Consider the following 21,032-nt stretch of genomic DNA (forward strand, 5'->3'; position numbering starts at 1 on the left):
GATGTTCATTGGGCTGTTTCCCTGCCCTTCAGACTGCCAGCTGATGATTGGCTCACAGCGGCCCCAGCAACATCTAGCTGATTGGCTCCTCCACGGAGCTGCTCATTGGGTGACTTCTTTGGCTCTGCCCACGCAACCCAGCCAATCGGCCTCAAGAGCAGGAGGATTGTGGGAGGTTGAGAGGCTGGTGTGGGGGAGAGAGGCTTGTGGAAGCCGGTGGTGGCAGTTGGGCTCTGAGGGTTTTTCCCTGGAGCTGTTTTGTTTGGCGTTTGTAGTTCTAAAAATAAAGTTAGTTTCTTTTTGACAAGTGGCTCCTGATTTGTGCCAAGCCAGACTTCGGCATTTGGTGGCCCGTACGGGGAGCAACTGAGGGTAAGTAAACTGCTCGCCCCTGAGGGCAGGGCGAGAGAATGGGTAGCCATTTTAAGTGTCCTCTTTTGTTTTGCTTCGTTTTTGTTTTAACTTTCCTGTCCCTGGAGATGAGTAAGAGGGAAGAAAAACCACTCACATCTGAGGAAAAACTATTTGCGTCTGAGGAACAGATAGGGAGAAAGGACGGATGCATATGTCAGGAGGATAGAAAGGCTGTTATAATGATTTTGTGTGGTTCCATTTTTATTGGATTCTGTCTCGGTTTGGTTTGGTGTTATCTTGCTGGGTTGTATTATAGTAGAAATACGGGATCAGCAATTAGTAAAAAACAAACCGAAAGAGTGTTAAGTAAATTGTTAGAGGAAGGAAGCTTCCCAGTAAAATCAAGAGCAGTCAGGGCATACGTTGATGTAATACAAGAATATAGCCCATGGCTTTTTAAGGAGGAGTTGTTAGATATATCACAATGGAACCATCATGGTGAAGATTTAAAAAGAATAGAAAAGAACAACCCAGGGACTCTGCCAGTTGGCACATTGTCATTGTGGACGTTGGTATCTGGTTTGCTTAGTCCAAAGCCTTCAGTTCAGACAGAGGTAGAGGAAGAAGAAGACATATTGATTCAAGTAGAAGAGGAAGTCTCTCAAGTTAGTCAGAAAGAGGAAAAGATTCAAGTAAAAGAGAAGGTCTTTCGAGATAGTGAGACAGAGGAAGGAAGTTTAGAGCAGAAAAATCTATCAGGGGAAAAGTTAAAACAGGAGACTGCTAATAAGACCTTTTTATTAGAGAGCGTAAGTGTCCAACCAACAGCACCACCTCTACAGGAGACTGCTACTAACAGCATTCTATCACCAGAGGGCGTAAGTGTTCAACCAACAGCACCACCTCCATATGCTAGGAGACTCCCAACCCCCGCAGTTGATAGTTGGGATCCTGAGACAGGATCTCAAGTATGCCCTGTATTTGAGGTAGGAGGGCAGCGAACTTACCAGGGTTTAAATTTCAAATCAGTGAAGGAGCTAAAAGAGGCTGTAACAACCTATGGTCCTCAAGCACCCTTCACTGTAAGCTTGGTCGAATCCATTACCAACTTAAGCATGACGCCAGCAGATTGGGCTAGTATGTGTAAAGCTGTGCTAAATGGAGGACAATACCTGTTATGGAAGGTTGCCAATGAGGAATTTTGCAAGGAGACGGCTAGTCAAAATGCAGCAGCTGATTATCCTCAGAGAAATCTAGATATGTTGTTAGGAAAGGGACCTTATGAGGATCGGCAGCAACAAAATGCATATGATCCTGGTATATATTCACAAATTGCTATAGATGCAGTCAGGGCATGGAAGACTTTACAAGAACATGGAGGTTTACAAGGTCAATTATCTAAGATAATACAAGGAGCTAATGAACCTTACGCTGAATTTGTAGATAGGCTTATTCAAATAGCTACCAGAGTTTTTGGGAATACAGAACAAGCAATGCCATTAATAAAACAACTGGCTTATGACCAAGCGAATCGTTGGTGTAGAGATATCATTAGACCATGGAAACAGGAAGATTTAAACACATATATTAAATTATGTAGAGACATTAATGAACAAGGGCAAATTGTGGCAGCTGCAGTAAAACAAGCTTTAGATGCCAGAGACATTAATGAACAAGGGCAAATTGTGGCAGCTGCAGTAAAACAGGCTTTAGATGCCAGAGACATTAATGAACAAGGGCAAATTGTGGCAGCTGCAGTAAAACAGGTTTTAGATGCCAGAGACATTAATGAACAAGGGCAAATTGTGGCAGCTGCAGTAAAACAGGCTTTAGATGCCAGGCCAAGAACATGCTACAATTGTCAACAAACAGGACATTTTAAAAGGAATTGCCCCATAGGAGGAGGGTTTAACAAAACTAGGTATCAAACAAGTAGAATACCGGGTATTTGCCCACGATGCCGTAGAGGGAGACATTGGGCTAATGAATGCCGTTCTCAAACCACCATAGAGGGTACTCCATTATATTGGGCTAATGAATGCCGTCCTCAAACCACCATAGAGGGTACTCCATTATCAAAAAACGAACAAGGACAAGGTGTTTATCCACAATATCGTGGACAAAGGCATCGGGCTCCGTTGCCAAAAAATGGACAGGGGGCCCCAATGCTCCGGGGCCCCAAACCACAAATATACGGAGCACTGGAGGAACCCAGCAACCCCAGCAACCCCATCAAGGTAGTGCCCAGCACATCAGATCCCTCATCAGACAAACCAGAGGGAGCGCAGGGTTGGACATCTGCGCCTCCACCAAATCAGTACTAACTCCAGAGATGGGAGTTCAAATCATTCCCACAGGGGTAAAAGGACCTCTTCCCAAAGGAACAGTAGGCTTATTATTGGGACGCAGCTCTTCTACTCTAAAAGGACTTTTGATAAGTCCTGGGGTAATTGATTCCAATTATGAAGGTGAAATAAAAATTATAGCCAGTTCTCCAAAGGGTATATCAGTAATTTCACCAGGAGATAGAATAGCACAGTTACTAATAATACCAAGCCTACATGATAAATTTTCCAGTCATGTTGTAGAAAGAGGTTCCAAGGGATTAGGCTCCACAGGTGTAGATTGGGCTATGCTTTCTTTAAATTTAGATTCTCGCCCCATGCTAAAACTAAATATTCAAGGACATGAATTTAATGGGCTACTGGATACAGGTGCAGACCTTAGCATCATCTCTCGTCAAGAATGGCCAAAACATTGGCCATTACAACAAGCCACTCAATCGCTTCGAGGCCTAGGAGTGGCGACTAATCCCGATAGAAGTGCAATGCTATTAGATTGGAAGGATCCTGAAGGATGTGAAGGAACTATACAGCCATATGTATTGGATCATCTTCCCGTAAATTTATGGGGACGAGATGTCCTAGATCAATTAGGTTTGACATTAACAAATAATATCAATCAAAATGCACCCACTATTATGGCTAGACAAGGTTTTAGGAAAGGAAAAAGATTAGAAAAACAAGAACAAGGTATAGCAGCACCAATACAAATAGATCAAGGAACAGACAGACATGGGTTGGATTTTCACAAAGGGCCACTGAGACAATAAAAATTACATGGAAATCAGAAAGACCAGTATGGGTTCCTCAGTGGCCCTTGACTAAAGAAAAGACACAAGTAGCCCATGATCTGGTCAAACAACAATTAGCGGAAGGACATATACAACCTTCTGTATCTCCCCATAATACTCCCATTTTTGTCATCAAAAAGAAATCTGGTAAATGGAGATTACTGCAAGATTTAAGAGCCATTAACAATGAAATGGTCATTATGGGACCTGCTCAATCGGGGATTCCTCAATTGTCTGCTTTGCCAAAAACTTGGTATGTTTTAGTTATAGATATTAAAGATTGTTTTTTTTCAATTCCAATTCATCCTGAGGATAGTCCACGTTTTGCATTTACTATCCCTGCACTAAATCATGAAGGTCCTGATCAGAGATATGAATGGAAAGTACTCCCTCAAGGGATGGCTAACAGCCCAACTATGTGTCAAATTTATGTTAACAAAGTAATCCAGCCACTTAGAAATCAAAATCCTGAACTACAAATATTTCATTATATGGATGATGTATTATTAGCACACAAAGCTAAAAACACATTGCTAGAATGTTATGCCACACTTACAAACTTATTAAAAAATTATAATCTAGAGATAGCAATAGATAAAGTACAATTAAATTTTCCAATTAATTATTTAGGAGTTCTATTATCCTCAACCATGGTCCATCCACCAAAAATTCAAATACGAGTAGATCAACTCAAATCACTTAATGACTTTCAAAAGTTATTAGGAGACATAAATTGGATAAGGCCTTATCTAGGTATTCCAACAGGAGAATTGGGACCTTTATTTGATATCCTAAAAGGTCCATCAGATCCAAATTCACCCCGAATGTTAACGCCTGAAGCAAGAAAGGCATTAAAAATCATTGAAACATATATGGAAAATATGCATTTGGATAGAATTGATATAAGTTTGCCTTTATTATTTATTGTACTACCAACAAAAAATATTCCTACAGGAGTATTTTGGCAAGAAGGTCCATTATTATGGATACATTTATCTTATTCTCCTAACACTATTCTTACTAGGTATCCTGAGGCTGTAGGACAATTAATACTCAAAGGAATAAAAACAGCAAAGGCAGTGTTTGGAATTTCTCCCCATAAAATTATTACTCCATATACTATGAATCAAATTGATGAATTAGCTAATGAGTTAAATACTTGGGCAATAATAATGTGCAAATCTAATGTTTCATTTGATAACCACTTACCATCTAATCCTTTATTGTCTTTTTGGTCATTGCATCCTGTAATTTTTCCAAAAATGACAAGAAAAACACCTATCATGAATGCTCCAAATATATTCACTGATGGGTCAAATAATGGTACAGCAGCAATAGTTACACCTGATCAAACTTTTACATTTTTAGTACCCAAACAATCAGCTCAAAAGGTAGAGCTTAATGCAGTATTACAAACTTTTGTGATGTTTAAAGATTCTGTATTTAATTTATTTTCTGATAGCCAGTATATAGTTAATGCTATAGTATCCCTTGAAGATGCTGGTAGGATTTCCCCTTCTTCTACTGTTTTCTCTTTGTTTTCCACTATACAAAGTTTAATCTGGGACAGAAAAGATCCATTTTTTATAGGACATATCAGGGCACATACAGGATTGCCTGGAGCCCTTAGTTTGGGCAATGATTTAGCAGATAAAACTACACGTGACATACATATTTTCTCTATACTAGAAGAAGCTATAAAATTTTCATGAAAGATTCCATGTCAATGCTAATACTTTACAAAAGCGTTTTAAAATAACTAAGGAACAAGCTAGACAAATAATAAAACAATGTCAAAATTGTGTGACCTTTTTACCACAAGTTAATCTTGGAATCAATCCTAGAGGATTGATGCCTAACCATATTTGGCAGATGGACGTCACACACTTGCCAGAATTTGGAAAATTAAAATATTTGCATGTTACAGTTGATACTTCTTCTGGATTTTTGATGGGCTCCCTTCATGCCGGCGAAAAAACTAAAGATGTTATAGCTCACTGCTTACAAAATTTTGCCACTGTGGGCATTCCAAAACAGTTAAAAACAGATAATGCCCCTGGTTATACGTCTACTTCTTTTAAACAATTTTGCTCATCATTTGGCATTACTCATATAACAGGAATCCCATACAATCCACAGGGACAAGGCATAGTTGAAAGAGCTCATCAAACTATTAAAATGTACTTATTAAAGCAAAAAGATGGAATTGGGAAGGGGTATATATTCCCCAAAGATAAACTTAAAATAACCCTTTTTACTCTAAACTTTTTAAATTTGGATTCATCAGGACTTAGTGCTGCAGAAAGGCATATGTGTCCAAAAAATGTACATAAGCCCAAGGTACTTTGGAAAGATATTCTAACAGGACAATGGAAAGGTCCTGACCCAGTAATTGTCTGGAATCGGGGGTCTGTTTGTGTGTTTCCACAGGAAGAACAGCAGCCGATTTGGATTCCAGAGAGATTAACCAAGGTTCTGACCCAGAACAGCAGCCGATTTGGATTCCAGAGAGATTAACCAAGGTTCTGACCCAGTGATTGTCTGGAGTCGGGGGCCTGTTTGTGTGTTTCCACAGGGAGAACAGCAGCTGATTTGGATTCCGGAGAGATTAACTAAAATCCTGACCCAGTGATTGTCTGGAGTCGGGGGTCTGTTTTTGTGTTTCCACAGGGAGAAGAGTAGCCGATTTGGATTCCAGAGAGATTAACTAAAGCGATTTCTACAGACCAAAAAGAAGATGATTTAGCTCAAATCCATAATAGCTGATATCCAAAACTCCAATTTGGCTATCCTTACATCTGCGACAGAACCAGGATGCTTTTTTCAATATCTATTTTATTATTGCCCTTTCCCATATCATGAAGTTCTATTTTATTTTTTTGAGCTCATACAGACCTAGGTTAATGTTTTGCTGATCAGTTCTATTTTTTTTTGACTATAGAGTTTTTAAACATTGCAATAGAGATTTTACCTGTAAAAAGTTATAAGGCCTTTACTATTATGTTATGTGTTGTATGTATTATATTATGTGTGCACACTTGTGTTTTGTGTTATATGTTTGAATGTACGTATGTCCAATGTACGTATTTCCATATATCATATATGATGAGCGCTCATGAAAAGATGGATCCAAATATTTTTTTTTTATTCACGTGATTTAAATGGTTTAATTTAAATTGGGTAAATAACTGTTAAGAATTGTTTTAATATATAAACAAAAAAGGAGGTTAACAGATCTGTTTGTTTACTCTCACCTTTCGTTTTCATTATATTTAATAATTCTCTTCACTATAATGTAAATTGTTAAGAAAATTGTTTTCTTTTAGTGCCTTCTGGAATGTTACCTAATTTTTTCTTTAGCCATTATTGCCAGAATTTCTATCTTCAGATGAAGATAATATAAATTGTTAAGAAAATTGTTTTCTTTTAGTGTCTTCTGGAATGTTACCTAATTTTTTCTTTAGCCATTATTGCCAGAATTTCTATCTTCATCCCAGTGCGATGAAGATAATATAAATTGTTAAGAAAATTGTTTTCTTTTAGTGTCTTCTGGAATGTTACCTAATTTTTTCTTTAGTCATTATTGCCAGAATTCCTATCTTCATCCCTGTGCCGGTGAAGACAGATAAAACTAATCTACAGTTTCTGCAATAGCCATCACTGAACTGCTTACAGAACTTGCACTGAACTGCTTACAGAACTATGTGTCACTTGTATGCATTGTGAACTATATGTTGATGCAGCGACTTGTGGTAGTGTTGGGGTATTTTTGCTGATGATATCATCGGTGGTACAATTTTCCCAAAAGGAGCCGTCAATTGACTTGGTATATCTTCCTCCCTTCTGCTTGTCATGATCATTCAGCTAAAATTTGGGGGTCAACAGAGGTGAGGCAAAGAACCTCACCCCCCCCCCCCCGCTGAGACCTCTCCACAGGTGTGGCTGTATACTGGACCGGTAGTCAATGACGGGTAAGATCCAATTACAATGGTACCAACCTAAGACAGGAGGCTGACGCCCTGAGGTCAGCTCATCCGAAGACGGGTAAGGACCATGTGTAGTATTGGACAACCTAAGGCAGGCACGGTCCATAAGCCACATGCTTGTTGTTTAAACAGAGAGGGGGAGATGTTGAGAGCCACAGCCAAAGGGGCCCCAGCAAACTTCCAGCTGCCGGCTGATGATCCAGCTGCCAGCAAACTTCCAGTTGCCGGCTGATGATTGGCTCACAGTGGCCCCAGCAACATCTAGCTGATTGGCTCCTCTGCGGTGATGTTCATTGGGCTGTTTCCCTGCCCTTCAGACTGCCAGCTGATGATTGGCTCACAGCGGCCCCAGCAACATCTAGCTGATTGGCTCCTCCACGGAGCTGCTCATTGGGTGACTTCTTTGGCTCTGCCCACGCAACCCAGCCAATCGGCCTCAAGAGCAGGAGGATTGTGGGAGGTTGAGAGGCTGGTGTGGGGGAGAGAGGCTTGTGGAAGCCGGTGGTGGCAGTTGGGCTCTGAGGGTTTTTCCCTGGAGCTGTTTTGTTTGGCGTTTGTAGTTCTAAAAATAAAGTTAGTTTCTTTTTGACAAGTGGCTCTTGATTTGTGCCAAGCCAGACTTCGGCATAAAAAGCAAAGGTCCTAACTATACACAGATCATGTTACAGACAGAGCCTCTAGACATAACCCTGCAATAAGCAAAGACTTGTTCCTCGTGGGATAGACATGAGTCTATGGTTTGCATCACTGCCAGCAGCAGTATAGGCCTAGGTATATCTGAGAATGTACAGGTACTTGCACCTATGAGAATCAGGTGCATCCCAACTTTCCCTTATCCTGAGTGGCTAAAGGACTGCCTTCACTAATACTACCTCAACCTTAGGAACAATATTCTATCCACTAAAGATTAGATATGGGACTAAGCAAAGGATTTTGCTCTGGAAGTAAGTGTCAGGCTGGTGAAACCTAACATCAGGCAGACTCTAACAGATCCATCTCCAGGCCAGTGCCAAGAATGAAGCCTCTAGAATAGCTCCAATAGCAGGGTGATAAATAGCACCAGTCTATCAGACTTCTATTCTAGTCAATATCACCTGTAACTGGTTGATATGATCTTGGGTCAATAGTTCACCTCAGAAGTGGGCAGCTCATAGTACTATGAGTCCTACTTTGGTGTTGCACTGGTCTTGGTGGGCTGGGCTCAGGGCATGATACAGCATTGTGGCATTTCTGGCTAGAGAACTGTCCACCATTTCTCCCACAGACACAAGCAGCACAACACAGAGAGAATAGGTGTCTGCTTAGGGGAGGAAACCAAAGAGGAGCACTATCATAACATAAGAGCCTGGAGTTAATCCCTCCATAGTGCCTGACCAGAGGCTAATGACTGTAGACAAAATCTCTGGAACTCCCCCAGCCCCTGGGAGAGGCTTTTAGAGACAAAGTCCCCCAGTTCATGTTGAACACAACAGCATGGATTTGGAACAAAATTGGGCTTGAATCACCCTCTAGTGCTGAAAAAGTGACAGCGTGCCAAAAACAAGCTCATGGCAAATCTAGACAGGGCATATCTGGTGCCAAAACAGTAGAAGTGACAACAGGCCCAGAGAAAATAAGCACCCTGTTTAGAATTTCTGAAAATATAGGCACAAAGATTTCAAAGACTGCAATAAATACCTAATCTTTCCATGCATAGATGATGTCACATACCAAGAAATATCAAAAACTTTCAGGACCCATGGCCTTACCTAACAGCCAAAATATTATGCCATACACCAAGAATATGAGTGAATTCTTGAATGGAGAATTTTAAACACTTATTTAAAGTAAAGGAACACTAATAAAACTAGAAATCAAGAAGATTTAATACTCCTACAGAGAAACTTTAACAATGAAATGGAATCAGTTTAAAATTAAAAAATTACTGAACTGAAAAATACACTAAGCAAGTTTAAAAACACAATAAAAGGCATCAACAGCAGAAAACAACAGAAGAAAAAACGTGGGAGATCAAACACAGTGTATTTGAAAATACAGAGATGAGTAAAAAGGAAAAAAAGAACGAAAGGGAATAAAAAAGCTTAAGGGAATTGGGAGACAGGATTAAAAGAGTAAATATTCAGGTCATTGGGGTTCAAAAGGGACTTGAGACTGCCAAAGGTCAGTCTTTGAATAAGGAAGTCTATTCAAAGAGATAATAACAGAATACTTCCCCAACCTAGAAAAAGATACAAATGTTCAGAGCAGAAAAGGTCAAAGGTTGCCAGTCAGATTAAATTCAATCAGGTCTACTCCAAGATATATTATAATCAAGCTCTCAAAAGTTAAAAGTTTCTTAAGGCAAGGGGGACAAAAAGGAACAAGACATAAGAGTGTTCCAATTCACCTGGTACCAGACTTCTTGGTAAAAACTTTATAGGACAGGAGAGAAGGCAGAAGATTTTTACAGTACTGAATAGAGAAATTACCAACCAAGAAGATTTAAAAAAAAAAATCTGAGATCATATATCTCCACCAGACCTGTCCTAGAGGAAATATGACAGGAGTTCTTTAAACTGAAAGAAAGAGAAATTAATGAGTAAGAAGAAAACATCAGAAGGTATAAAACTCACTGGTAAGAGTTACTATACAGACAAAATCAGAATATTCTACTATTGTCCACATAGTACATAGATTATTCATATCTTTAGTTGACTATAAAACAAAACAATTAAAATAATAACTACATTAATAATATGCTAAGAGAGAGACAATATAGAAAAATGTAAAATGGAACATCAAAAATTCAAAATGTAGGCAGAAAGTAATCAAAGTATAGAATTTTCTAGTAAAACATTTTCATTTTCTTGTTTCTTATCTTCATGATCATGATATATTGATATATTTCAAAACAGCTTGTAATATTCAAAAGATGTTTTTGTAAGCCTAAAATGAAACAAAACAAAAAACTATAAAAGACAAACCAAAATAATAATAATAAGAAGAAGCAAGGAATCAAAACACTCTACTAAACTAAATCAATTAACCACAAAGGAAGATTATAAGAAAGGAAAGAGTGCACACTGTACATGTATGGAAATATCACACTGAACCCCATTAAAGGTTAGTATAAAAAAGAGTGCTATTGTACATCATGACTATAGTTAATAATAATGTATATTTGAAAACTGCTAAAAGTCTTCTCATAACCAAAAATAATAGGTATAGGAGGTAATAATACACGTCAAATAACTTGATTTACCTTATTCCACAAAGTGTACATGTCAAAACATCATATTACCCACCATAAATAAAACACACCATTTTCATTTGTCAATTTAAATAAACCAGGAAGGAGGAAGAGGAGGAAGAGGAGGAGGAGGAGGAGGAGGAGGAGTAGGAGGAGGAGGAGGAGGAAGAGGAGGAAGAAGAGGAGGAGGAGGAGGAGGAGGAAGAGGAGGAAGAGGAGGAGGAGGAGGAAGAGGAGGAGGAGGGGAGAGAGGAGGGAAAAGGAACAATAATAAAACTAGAAATCAAGTTACCAAATGACTTTAATAAGACCTGACCTCTCAACAATTATCAAAAACGTAAATGGGTTAACTTATTCAAAAGACAGAGACTAAATGGACTTAAAACACAAGATCCAACTATATGCTGCTTATAAGAAACTTACTTTATATTATTTATAATGTTCAGAAGTGGCAGGCATATTTCTGTGTGAATTAAGTAAAAAGTCATGCATTTGGGGGAACACTAGTCTAAATTATACTTATGGCATGATTCTAAACTTCAAACAGAAATACTTGGAATACCCAAAACAGCTTTTAAAAAGAATATTTAAAACAGCTTTTTTAAAAAGTTAAAGACTACCTGGTTTGAAGATAATATAACTCTACAGTAATCAAAACAATGTGGTTTTAGAATACAGATTGATCATCGAAATGGAATGGAAAATCTACATACAGACCCACTCAAATGTTAACGATTTTGACAAGGAAAAAAAGCAATTCGGTAGAGAAAGGATTTTATCTTTTCAACAAATGGTATTGAAACAATTGAATATCCATGTTAAAAAAAAAAGACATTTAAATCTTCCTGTTTGATCACACACAAGGTTAACCAAAATTGAATAATAGATCTAAATGTAAAAATCTAAAATTATAAAGCTTCTAGGAAAAATATAAGAAAATATTGTTTTCTCTTTATTTAAACTAAAGTTATAAAGCTTCTTGAAGGACTTAAATGGAACACCTTCCACATTTTAGGGTAGGTAAGGATTCCTTAGACAAGACACACAAACCACTAATGATAATAATAACAAATTAGACATCATCCAAATAAAACATTTTTTTCATTGAAAATTTGTTAAACTGTTTAAGTTATACTTCAAGAAATTTCAAGAAGAAATATTTACAATACATATAGCTTGAAAGGGAATATCAATCACTCTTATAATTCAGGAATTTAAGTGCAAAAAAATAAATGGTATAGACTCTTCACAAAGAAAATATGTGAATGGTTAAAAAATACAAGAAGAAATGTCCTATGCCATTATTCAAGAAATACAAATCAAGACTTCAGCATGATACTTCAAAGCATCTTGAAAGACTAGAATTTTTAAAAAGTATCTATTTCACTTCTTTATCTGGGAAATCTGATAGCACTCCCACATCAAACATAAGATTGTCTAAACCTATCATAGTTCAAGTCCTGAATATCATATTTAGTATTTATGTAAAATATTAACATTTATAATATGTTCCATGTTTTTTTTTTATTTCTGTTTGGAATGAGGATTAAGAATAATATATTTGGGCTAGCACTGTAGCTCAGTGGTAGAGCTCTTGTCTTGCACATGTGAGGCACTGGTTTCGATTCTCAGCACCACATAAAATAAATAAATAAAATAAAGGTATCGTTTCCATTTTACAACTTAAAAAAATATTTTAAAAAAGAAAAATAAATTCACCTAAAGATTAAACAAAATGTTTACCTGTCTGAAGCTATGTCACTGGCAATTTGGTGCTTCATTCCTGACCCATTTTTAATAGAATCCTGTCTTGTGAGCCCATGAGATCGACTTTTCTCCACTGCAGGTACAGATAAGTCACCTGGGGGTCCTTGGAATTGGGCCTGCTCACGCAGTTTTGCTTTCTTCTCCTGAGGCGCCTCCTCATTTCGCAGTCCTCGAAGAACTTTTTGATCAGATTGCTGTGGTATATTAGATCCACTGTTATAAAACCATGCTCCTGATTTAGTGAGGATTTCCTGTTGTTTTCGGCACAAATTACATACCCACATAACCTGTATGTGAAGACACAGGGAAAAATAATTAATGTTCCCAAAAGTAAAAAAACAAAAAGAGAGACAGCAATTTGAGCCAACAAAAAATTTTATGGTTGTCTATCTAAAGTTAAAATGTAATCAGATTAACTGCTACTATAAATTAAATAATTTATCCTTTCTTTCAATTTTGCCAGGATAATTATAATAAAATAGACAATACTTATTGACAGTACAAATACCAAAGTATAAAGCATCAAATTACTAGTTTATTTTTTATGTAATGAGAGGCATGATGTAATATATAGAAAAAGGATTTTGAAGCTAGATAGTTGAGTTTAAATACCAGATCCAAGATTAGAAACTTTGCAACCTTCAGCAAGGTACTAAACCATCATATCTACAGAATTTAGCTTCTTTAACAATAAAATAAAAAGGAAAGGATATGATAAAAAATACTTATCTTCCCATATTTTATTGATAATTAGAAATAATTTATATGAAATGTCTTGTACAATACCTGTTATATAATACACTTCCAGTAAATTAGCTGTCAATATTAATCTATCACCGATTATATTATATGCTCCTTGATGGGGTTTTACTTCTTTTAAGTAGCTCCTAATGGTTAAAATAAAGCTAAGAACATTGTTCAGCTCAAAAAAAAAAAGTATTAATTACTCATTATTTGTAGTAGTACATTTTTTAATATGGTAAAAAAGAACATAAAATTTACCATCTTAATCATTTTTAAGTGTACACTTCACTAATGCTATATATAATTACACAGTTGCAAAATAGATCTCTGACACTTTCCTTCAAAAACTGAAACTCTACACACATTAAACAACAATGTCCCTTTCCCTAAGTCCCCTGACCCTGGTAATGGCTATTTTATATTTGATTTTTTGATAGAAAAGTTTTTCAGACTGCAAGAATCTAAGAATATTGTAATTAATATCTGTGTGACCATAAATATGCATGCCTGTAAATCTCAACTCATAGGTTAGAGCCTTTTAGTTTTACTAGTACTCATAATTATCAAAAAACATCTTGACAATTCAAGATTATTTATAAACACACACACACACACACCTTTCAATCCTAAATATGCCTGTATAGCATTAAAAATACTACAGTAATTCAAAAAAGGGAAGGATTATGAGTTAAAGACTGATGTTAATGAGGCCAAAGCCAACCTCATACGATCAAGTTAACTCTTCACAGAAAAAGATTTAACTAGACTCCACTTCTAACCATTACCAGCCTGCTTATGTAAATTTATTTATTGGAGAAGAAATAAGGAGAAGAGTAAAAATCGATCAGTGTACTCTGTAATATGACTAGAAAATTGTGGAAGATTGTGGCTATTCAACAAATTTATTTCCTTTTCCTCTTATAAACATTTCCTTATATTTAGTTATTGGTGGCTATGGTTTTAAGACTATATTCAAGCCAATGGATTATAAGTGAAATAGTATGTGCCACTTCTATGACCTATAAGAAAAATTCTCACATATCACCTTCATATTTTTCACTCGAGACATTAGTGATTATGGAGCAACAGAAAAAATGAACCTGGAAACTCAATGAAAATTTGGAGGAACCCTCAGCAGATTAGTCACATACAGACTTCATAGAAGTCAGAAATAAACTTCTATTATGTTGAGCTACAAAGATTTTTTTTGTTTATCTTTTATAGTTGATAGCACTAGCTTAACTAATCTACAATCATTTTAAAGTACATATTCTATTGAATGTGTATCACTAACACAATCTTTGTATTTGAGAAAAATGTATTGGTGTTCTTCAAACACAACCTGGCCCAGGTTGTGTTTGAAGAAAAACAAGGAGGCAGAGATCTGCAAGAGGCCTGCAAGTCCAGAAAGACTCAACCACAATATTACCCTAAAATGTTTACATCACCATGTTCATCTCCATGGTGTCTTTCTGTCAAGGACATCCGGGTTACTGAACAGCAAGCTCCTCCCGAGCACTGGCCCATAACCTAGCAGAGTGTAAGGTTTTCAAATAAATTTCTTAAGTAATTAAGAGATCACTGTGATCTCTACATAAGAGCCTTCAGTACTACAAACACAAATCAGAAATTTGCTTCATCCAGTAACCCTAAATAAACAACAAGACTTTCCCAGATTCTCCATGAAGAGCAAGCATGGCATCTCTAGCCATAGTCACATTTGCAGGTTGAAAGAGAAAGTCTAATAGGTCTTCTATAAATTTCTCAGCAGGTAGCAGCAGTACAGACAAAGCTTAAACCTTGAACATTTTTAAGTTTTGGTTGTTATAAACTTTTCTCTCTTGGCTGTAGTTAGGGCTTTGAAAAAATTACAAAGAAATGCAGATTATTTCTCTACCTTTGATCTGGTTTTTCTCAACAGCACACTAACCGGATTTTTCTATAAAGCCACCTTACTAGATTTTAGAACGCTGACTAGCTCCATTGAACAAATTCCCTATTTCTACCCCTTCCTCTAATAGAATTTTAAAAGCCAAGAAAGGCCTAGAGGTTAATTAATTCATAGTCTAGGTTCCTCATTTGAGGACTGTGCTCCACTATTAAATTGCCCTGACTTAGATTCCCTTAGGCAGTGCAGACTCCTCTTAGTCTCCAAATACTCTTCTATTTAGCCATGACCCAAGCTATCCATAATACAGATTATTCTGCAAAATCACCTCTACCCACACTATGGGGAACAAGAGGAGTTGTTGGAGGGTCCTGCAGCAGTTTATATGTTTTTCATGCCAAAATAGACCTAAGGATAGTTGTGGAAAGCTAATTCTGGCCTTTTCTGACTTTTCTTTACCGTGACACACTGCCAAATCCACTCTGAATGACCTTTGCCTCAGGTGAGTGCTAGGGCATCCTGAAGAATGAATCCTGGCAGGACCAGTACACCCATGCCGGACCCTAGCCCCAGGCCCAGAACCTTCCCACCAACCCACACAGGAACCAAGGCACAGGTCCTGGCCCAGGACTACCGCACTGACCAGCAGACCCACCTCAAGCAAAGCCCCAGGCCTAGGACCACCCCTCCCAGTCACATAGTAGCCAAGCACAAGGTTAGTCACAGGACCACACGCCTACCAGCAGACCCAGGATTGAACCCAGGCCTACATCTTGGGACTCTGCAGCCATCACAAAAGCCCTCCCCACTCATTATAATGAAAATGCCTATTATACAGAATAAGGATAGAATTTTAAAAGCCACAAGAGAAAGGAATCAGATCACACAGAGGGGAAAACCAATTAGGATCTCTGAAGATTTTTTAACCCAGACCCTGAATGCTAGAAGATCCTGGAACAACATATACCAAGCTCTGAAAGAAAATAGGTGCTAACCAAAAATCTTATATCCAGAAAAATTAAGCTTTAGATTCGATGGCAAAATAAAAACCTTCCATGATAAACAAAAGTTAAAAGAATTTACAATTCAAAAGCCTGCACTTTATAGATCATCCTCAGCAAAATATTCCATGAGGAGATAATTAAAGGGAAAAAACAATGAAAAGAGAAACCAAGTCAAGTTAAATACAAAAAAATAAACAAAATGACAGATCATACTAATCATGTTTCAATAATAACCCTGAATGTTGATGGCCAAATTTCACCAATCAAAAGACATAGACTAGTAGATTGCATTAAAAAAAAAAAAAAAAAGACCTAACAATATGCTGCCTTCAAGAGACTCATCTCATAGGAAAAGACATCCACAGACTAAAGGTGAAAGGTTGGGGAAAAACATACCACTCACTTGGACTGCAGAAACATGCAGGGGTTTCCATCCTCATATCAAATAAAGTAGACTTCAAGCCAAAGTTAATCAAAAGAGATAAACAAGGACATTTCATACTGCTTAAGGGAACCATTCAAAACAAGACATAAAAATAATAATTTTATATGCCCCAAACAATGGAGCATCTATGTTCATCAAACAAACTCTTCTCAAGTTCAAGAGTTAAACAGACCATAACACAATAATTCTGGGTGATTATAACATACCACTTTCACCACTGGATAGATCTTCCAAACAAAAGCTAAACAAAGAAACTATAGAACCAAATAATACAATCAGTAACTTAGACTTAACAAATGTATATAGATTATTTAATCCATCAATGAGAGAATACACTTTCTTCTCAGCAGCACACAGCTCCTTCTCTAAAACAGACCGTATATTATGCCACAAAGCAACTTTTAGCAAATACAAAAAAGTTGAGATACTGCCCTGCATTCTATCAGATCATAATAGATTGAAATTAAAAATCAATGATAAAATGAAAAATAGAAGCTACTCCAACACCTGGAGACTAAATAATATGCTACTAAATGAACAATGGGGTCCCAAAAGACATCATAGAGGAGATTTAAAAATTCTTAGAGGTAAATGAGAACACTGACACAATACACCAAAATCTCTGGAAAATTATGAAGGCAGTACTAAGAGGAAAGTTCATTGCATGGAGTTCATTCCCTAAAAGAAGAAAAAGTCAACAAATAAATAACCTAACATTACATCTCAAAGCTCTAGAAAAAGAACAACAAATCAACACCAAAAGCAGTAGAAGACAGGAAATAATTAAAGTCAGAGCTGAAATCAACAAAATTGAAACAAAAGAAACAATTGAAAAAATTGACAAAACAAAAAGTTGGTTCTTTGAAAAAATAAATAAAATTGATAAGTCCTTAGCCGTGCTAATGAAGAGAGGGAGAGAGAAAACTCAAATTACTAAAATGGAAATATCACAATAGACATTACAGAAATTAAGAAGATAATCAGAAATATTTTGAAAGTTTGCACTCCAATAAAATATAAAATATCAAAGGTATCAGCAAATTTCTAGAGTCACATGATTTGCCCAAACTGAACTGGAGTATATACACAATTTAAACAGATCAATTTCAAGCGATAAAATAGAAGATGCCATCAGAAGCCTACCAACTAAGAAAAGCTCAAGACTTGATGGATACACAGCAAAGTTCTTCAAGACCTTTACAAAAAAACTAATACCAATGCTCTTCAATTTATTTCAGGAAGTAGAAAAAGAGAAAGCACTCCAAAAAAATAAAATACTTGGGAATCAATGAAAGAGGTGAAAGACTTCTACAATAAAAACTACAGAACACTAAAGAAAGAAATTAAAGATCTTATAAGATGGAAAGATCTCCCTTGTTCTTGGATAGGCAGAATTAATATTGTCAGAATGACCATACTACCAGAAGTATTATACAGATTTAATGCAATCCCAATCAAAATCCCCATGACATTCCTCGTAGAAGTAGAAAAAGCAGTCATGAAATTCATCTGGAAAAATAAGGGACCCAGAATAGCTAAAGCAATCCTTAGCAAGAAGAGTGAAACAGGTGGCATCACTATACCAGACCTTAAACTATACTACAGAGCAATAGTAACAAAAACGGCATGGTATTGGCACCAAAATAGTCTTGTAGACCAATTGTACAGAATAGAGGACACAGAGACAAACCCACATAAATACAGTTATCTCATACTAGACAAGGGTGCCAAAAAATATACGTTGGAGAGAAGATAGCCTATTCAACAAATGGTGCCGGCAAAACTGTAAATCCATATGTAGCAAAATGAAATTAAACCTCTATTTCTCAGCCTGCACAAAAATAAACTTGAAGTAGGCCAAAGATTTAGGCACTAGAACAGAGACCCTGGGCCAAATAGAAGGAAAAATAAGGCCAAATCTGCACCACATCATCCTAGGATCTGACTTCCTTAACAAGACTCCTAAAGCGCAAGAAGTAAAATCAAGAATCAACAAATGGGATGGATTCAAATTTAAAAACTCTTTTCAGGACTGGGGATGTGGCTCAAGCGGTAGCACGCTCGCTGGCATGCGTGTGGCCTGGGTTCGATCCTCAGCACCACACACAAACAAAGATGTTGTGTCCGCCCAGAACTAAAAAATAAATATTAAAAAAAATAAAAATAAAAATAAGTCTTCTCAGCAAAGGAAACAATAATGAGGAGACAGCCTACAGATTGGGAGAAAATCTTTACCACATGCACCTCTGATACAGCATTAATCTCTAGGATATATAAAGAACTCAAAAAACTTAATACCAAAAAAACCCCAAATAACCCAATCAATAAATGGGCTAAGGAATTAAACAGACACTTCACAGAAGAAATGTAATTGATCAACATATATATGAAAAAGTGTTCAACATCTCTAGCAATTAGAAAAATGCAAATCAAAACTACTTTAAGATTTCAACTTACTCCTGTCAGAATGGCAGCTATTAAGAATACAAACAACAATAAGTGTTGGCAAGGATATGGTGAAAAAGGTACACTCCTACATTGCTGGTGGGACTGCAAATTGGTTCAACAACTATGAAAAGCAGTATGGAGATAACTCAGAAAACTGGAACTGGAACAACCATTGAACCCAGTTATCCCACTCCTTGGTTTATATCCACAGGACTTAAAATCAGCATACTATGGTGACACAGCCACAGCAATGTTTATACAAGCTCAAGTCACAATAGCTAGACTATGGAACCAACCTAGGTGTCCCTCAACAGATGAATAGATAAAGAAAATATGTTATATATACTCAATAAAATATAACTCAGCTTTAAAGAAGAGTGAAATTATGGCATTTGCCAGTAAATGGTTAGAATTGGAGAATATCATGCTAAGCTAAATAAGCCAATCCCACAAAACCAAAGGCATAATGTTTTCTCTAATATGAGAATGCTAAATTACAATAAGGATGGGGGCACTAGAGAAGAATAGTGTTACCTTAGATTAGGTAGAGGGAAGTGATGGGAGGGGAGAGCAGGGGATGTGGGGATAGGAAAGATAGTAGAATGAAACAGACATTATTATTGTGTGTGTGTGTGTGTGTGTGTGTGTGTGTGTGTGTGTGTATAATCACATGACCAATATGATTCTGCAACATGTGCACTCAAAAAAATGAAAAATTATATCCCACCTATGTATGATATATCAAAGTGCATAAATACATTCTATTGTCATGTATAACTAATTTAAACAAATTTAAAAAATTAAGAAAATATATTAATCTAATTGACCACATTAGTAGATAAAAATGGTAAAAAAAAAAAAGACTATCAATAGAAATGGAAGAAATATTCGGTCTTCATAAAATATAAAATTCAATATGTAAAAAAAAATACAAAATCTTGCAAACAAGAAAAAGAAAAGCAATGCCTTAACCTGGCAAAGTCTCTATAAAAACTTCATACCATATTTAATAATTAAGGATGAAAGGTAAAGACATTCCTTTTAACGTAAGGGATAAGCTAAGGATCCCCAGTATACCACATAATATTCAACATTGGTCTGGGGGTATTAGCCTATTAAGCCCACACATGCACACAAGCACAGACAGAAGAATGAAATAAAACTACTTTATCTGAACACTAGTTGAGTGTAAACAACATTTGATTATAACAGAAAATCTACAGCCAAAATATTAAAAGTAATAAGAGAGCTCAATGAATTTCCTAGAGCAAAGAATAAACCAAATTAAACAGCATTTCCAAACATCACCAATAAAATTATAAAACATTAAATAAAAAATTTAAAGATACCTACTATAAAGAAAAATAATATACAAAAATTCTAAAAAGAAAGGAGAAATAAAAAAGCAAGACTATTCAATTAAATACCATAAAACTATATTGAAAGAGCTAAAAGAACACCTACATCAGTAGACAGATATATTATTGGGGGATGAGAAAACCAAACACTCTCAGGATGTCAGTCTGTCCAAATTACATCTATAAAGTTAAATGCAATTTTAATCAAACTTCATGCCATATGTTTTATGGACTTTATCAAGCTGATTCTAAAATGAATATTAATGAGTCAACAATAAAGAAAAAACAAAATAACTCTGAAGAGAAATAACAGTTTAAGGTGGACTAACTCTACTTATGAAGTGAAATTAAGAAAGTGTGACATTAGTAAAGAGATCCTAAATAAAATATGAATCATTTAGAAGTTATAAAAACAAACTCTCACATCAATGTTGAGCTTACAAATTAGTGAAGAAAAGATGCAGTACTAAATTATTATAGCTGAGACAACAGGTTGTAAATAGATTCCCACTTCATATCAAATACAAAAATCAATTTCAAATGGATTAAACATTGAAACATGAAAGACAAAATTCCTTGATCTAGATACAAAAACACACAAACTATTTTTTAAATGATGAATTCTACTATGTTAAGATTTTTAATACTTCTAAATAAAAAAAATAAGCAAAGTAAG

The 21,032-nt window shown here is 36.2% G+C and overlaps 1 protein-coding gene across 38 annotated transcripts in view; it reads right to left on the reverse strand.

Moving 5' to 3' along the window:
• Rims2 (regulating synaptic membrane exocytosis 2) overlaps nt 1-21,032 on the reverse strand; it is a 559,411-nt gene that overhangs the window by 373,134 nt on the left and 165,245 nt on the right. For all 38 annotated transcript variants that reach the window (XM_005316267.4, XM_005316266.4, XM_021724861.3 and 35 more), the window contains one exon: nt 12,446-12,756. In XM_005316267.4, the coding sequence (XP_005316324.2) occupies nt 12,446-12,756 (311 nt within the window). The remainder of the gene's footprint in view (nt 1-12,445; nt 12,757-21,032) is intronic.

Source organism: Ictidomys tridecemlineatus, chromosome 7, assembly GCF_052094955.1.
Source record: "Ictidomys tridecemlineatus isolate mIctTri1 chromosome 7, mIctTri1.hap1, whole genome shotgun sequence".
In the NCBI taxonomy this organism is placed as follows: Eukaryota; Metazoa; Chordata; class Mammalia; order Rodentia; family Sciuridae; genus Ictidomys; species Ictidomys tridecemlineatus.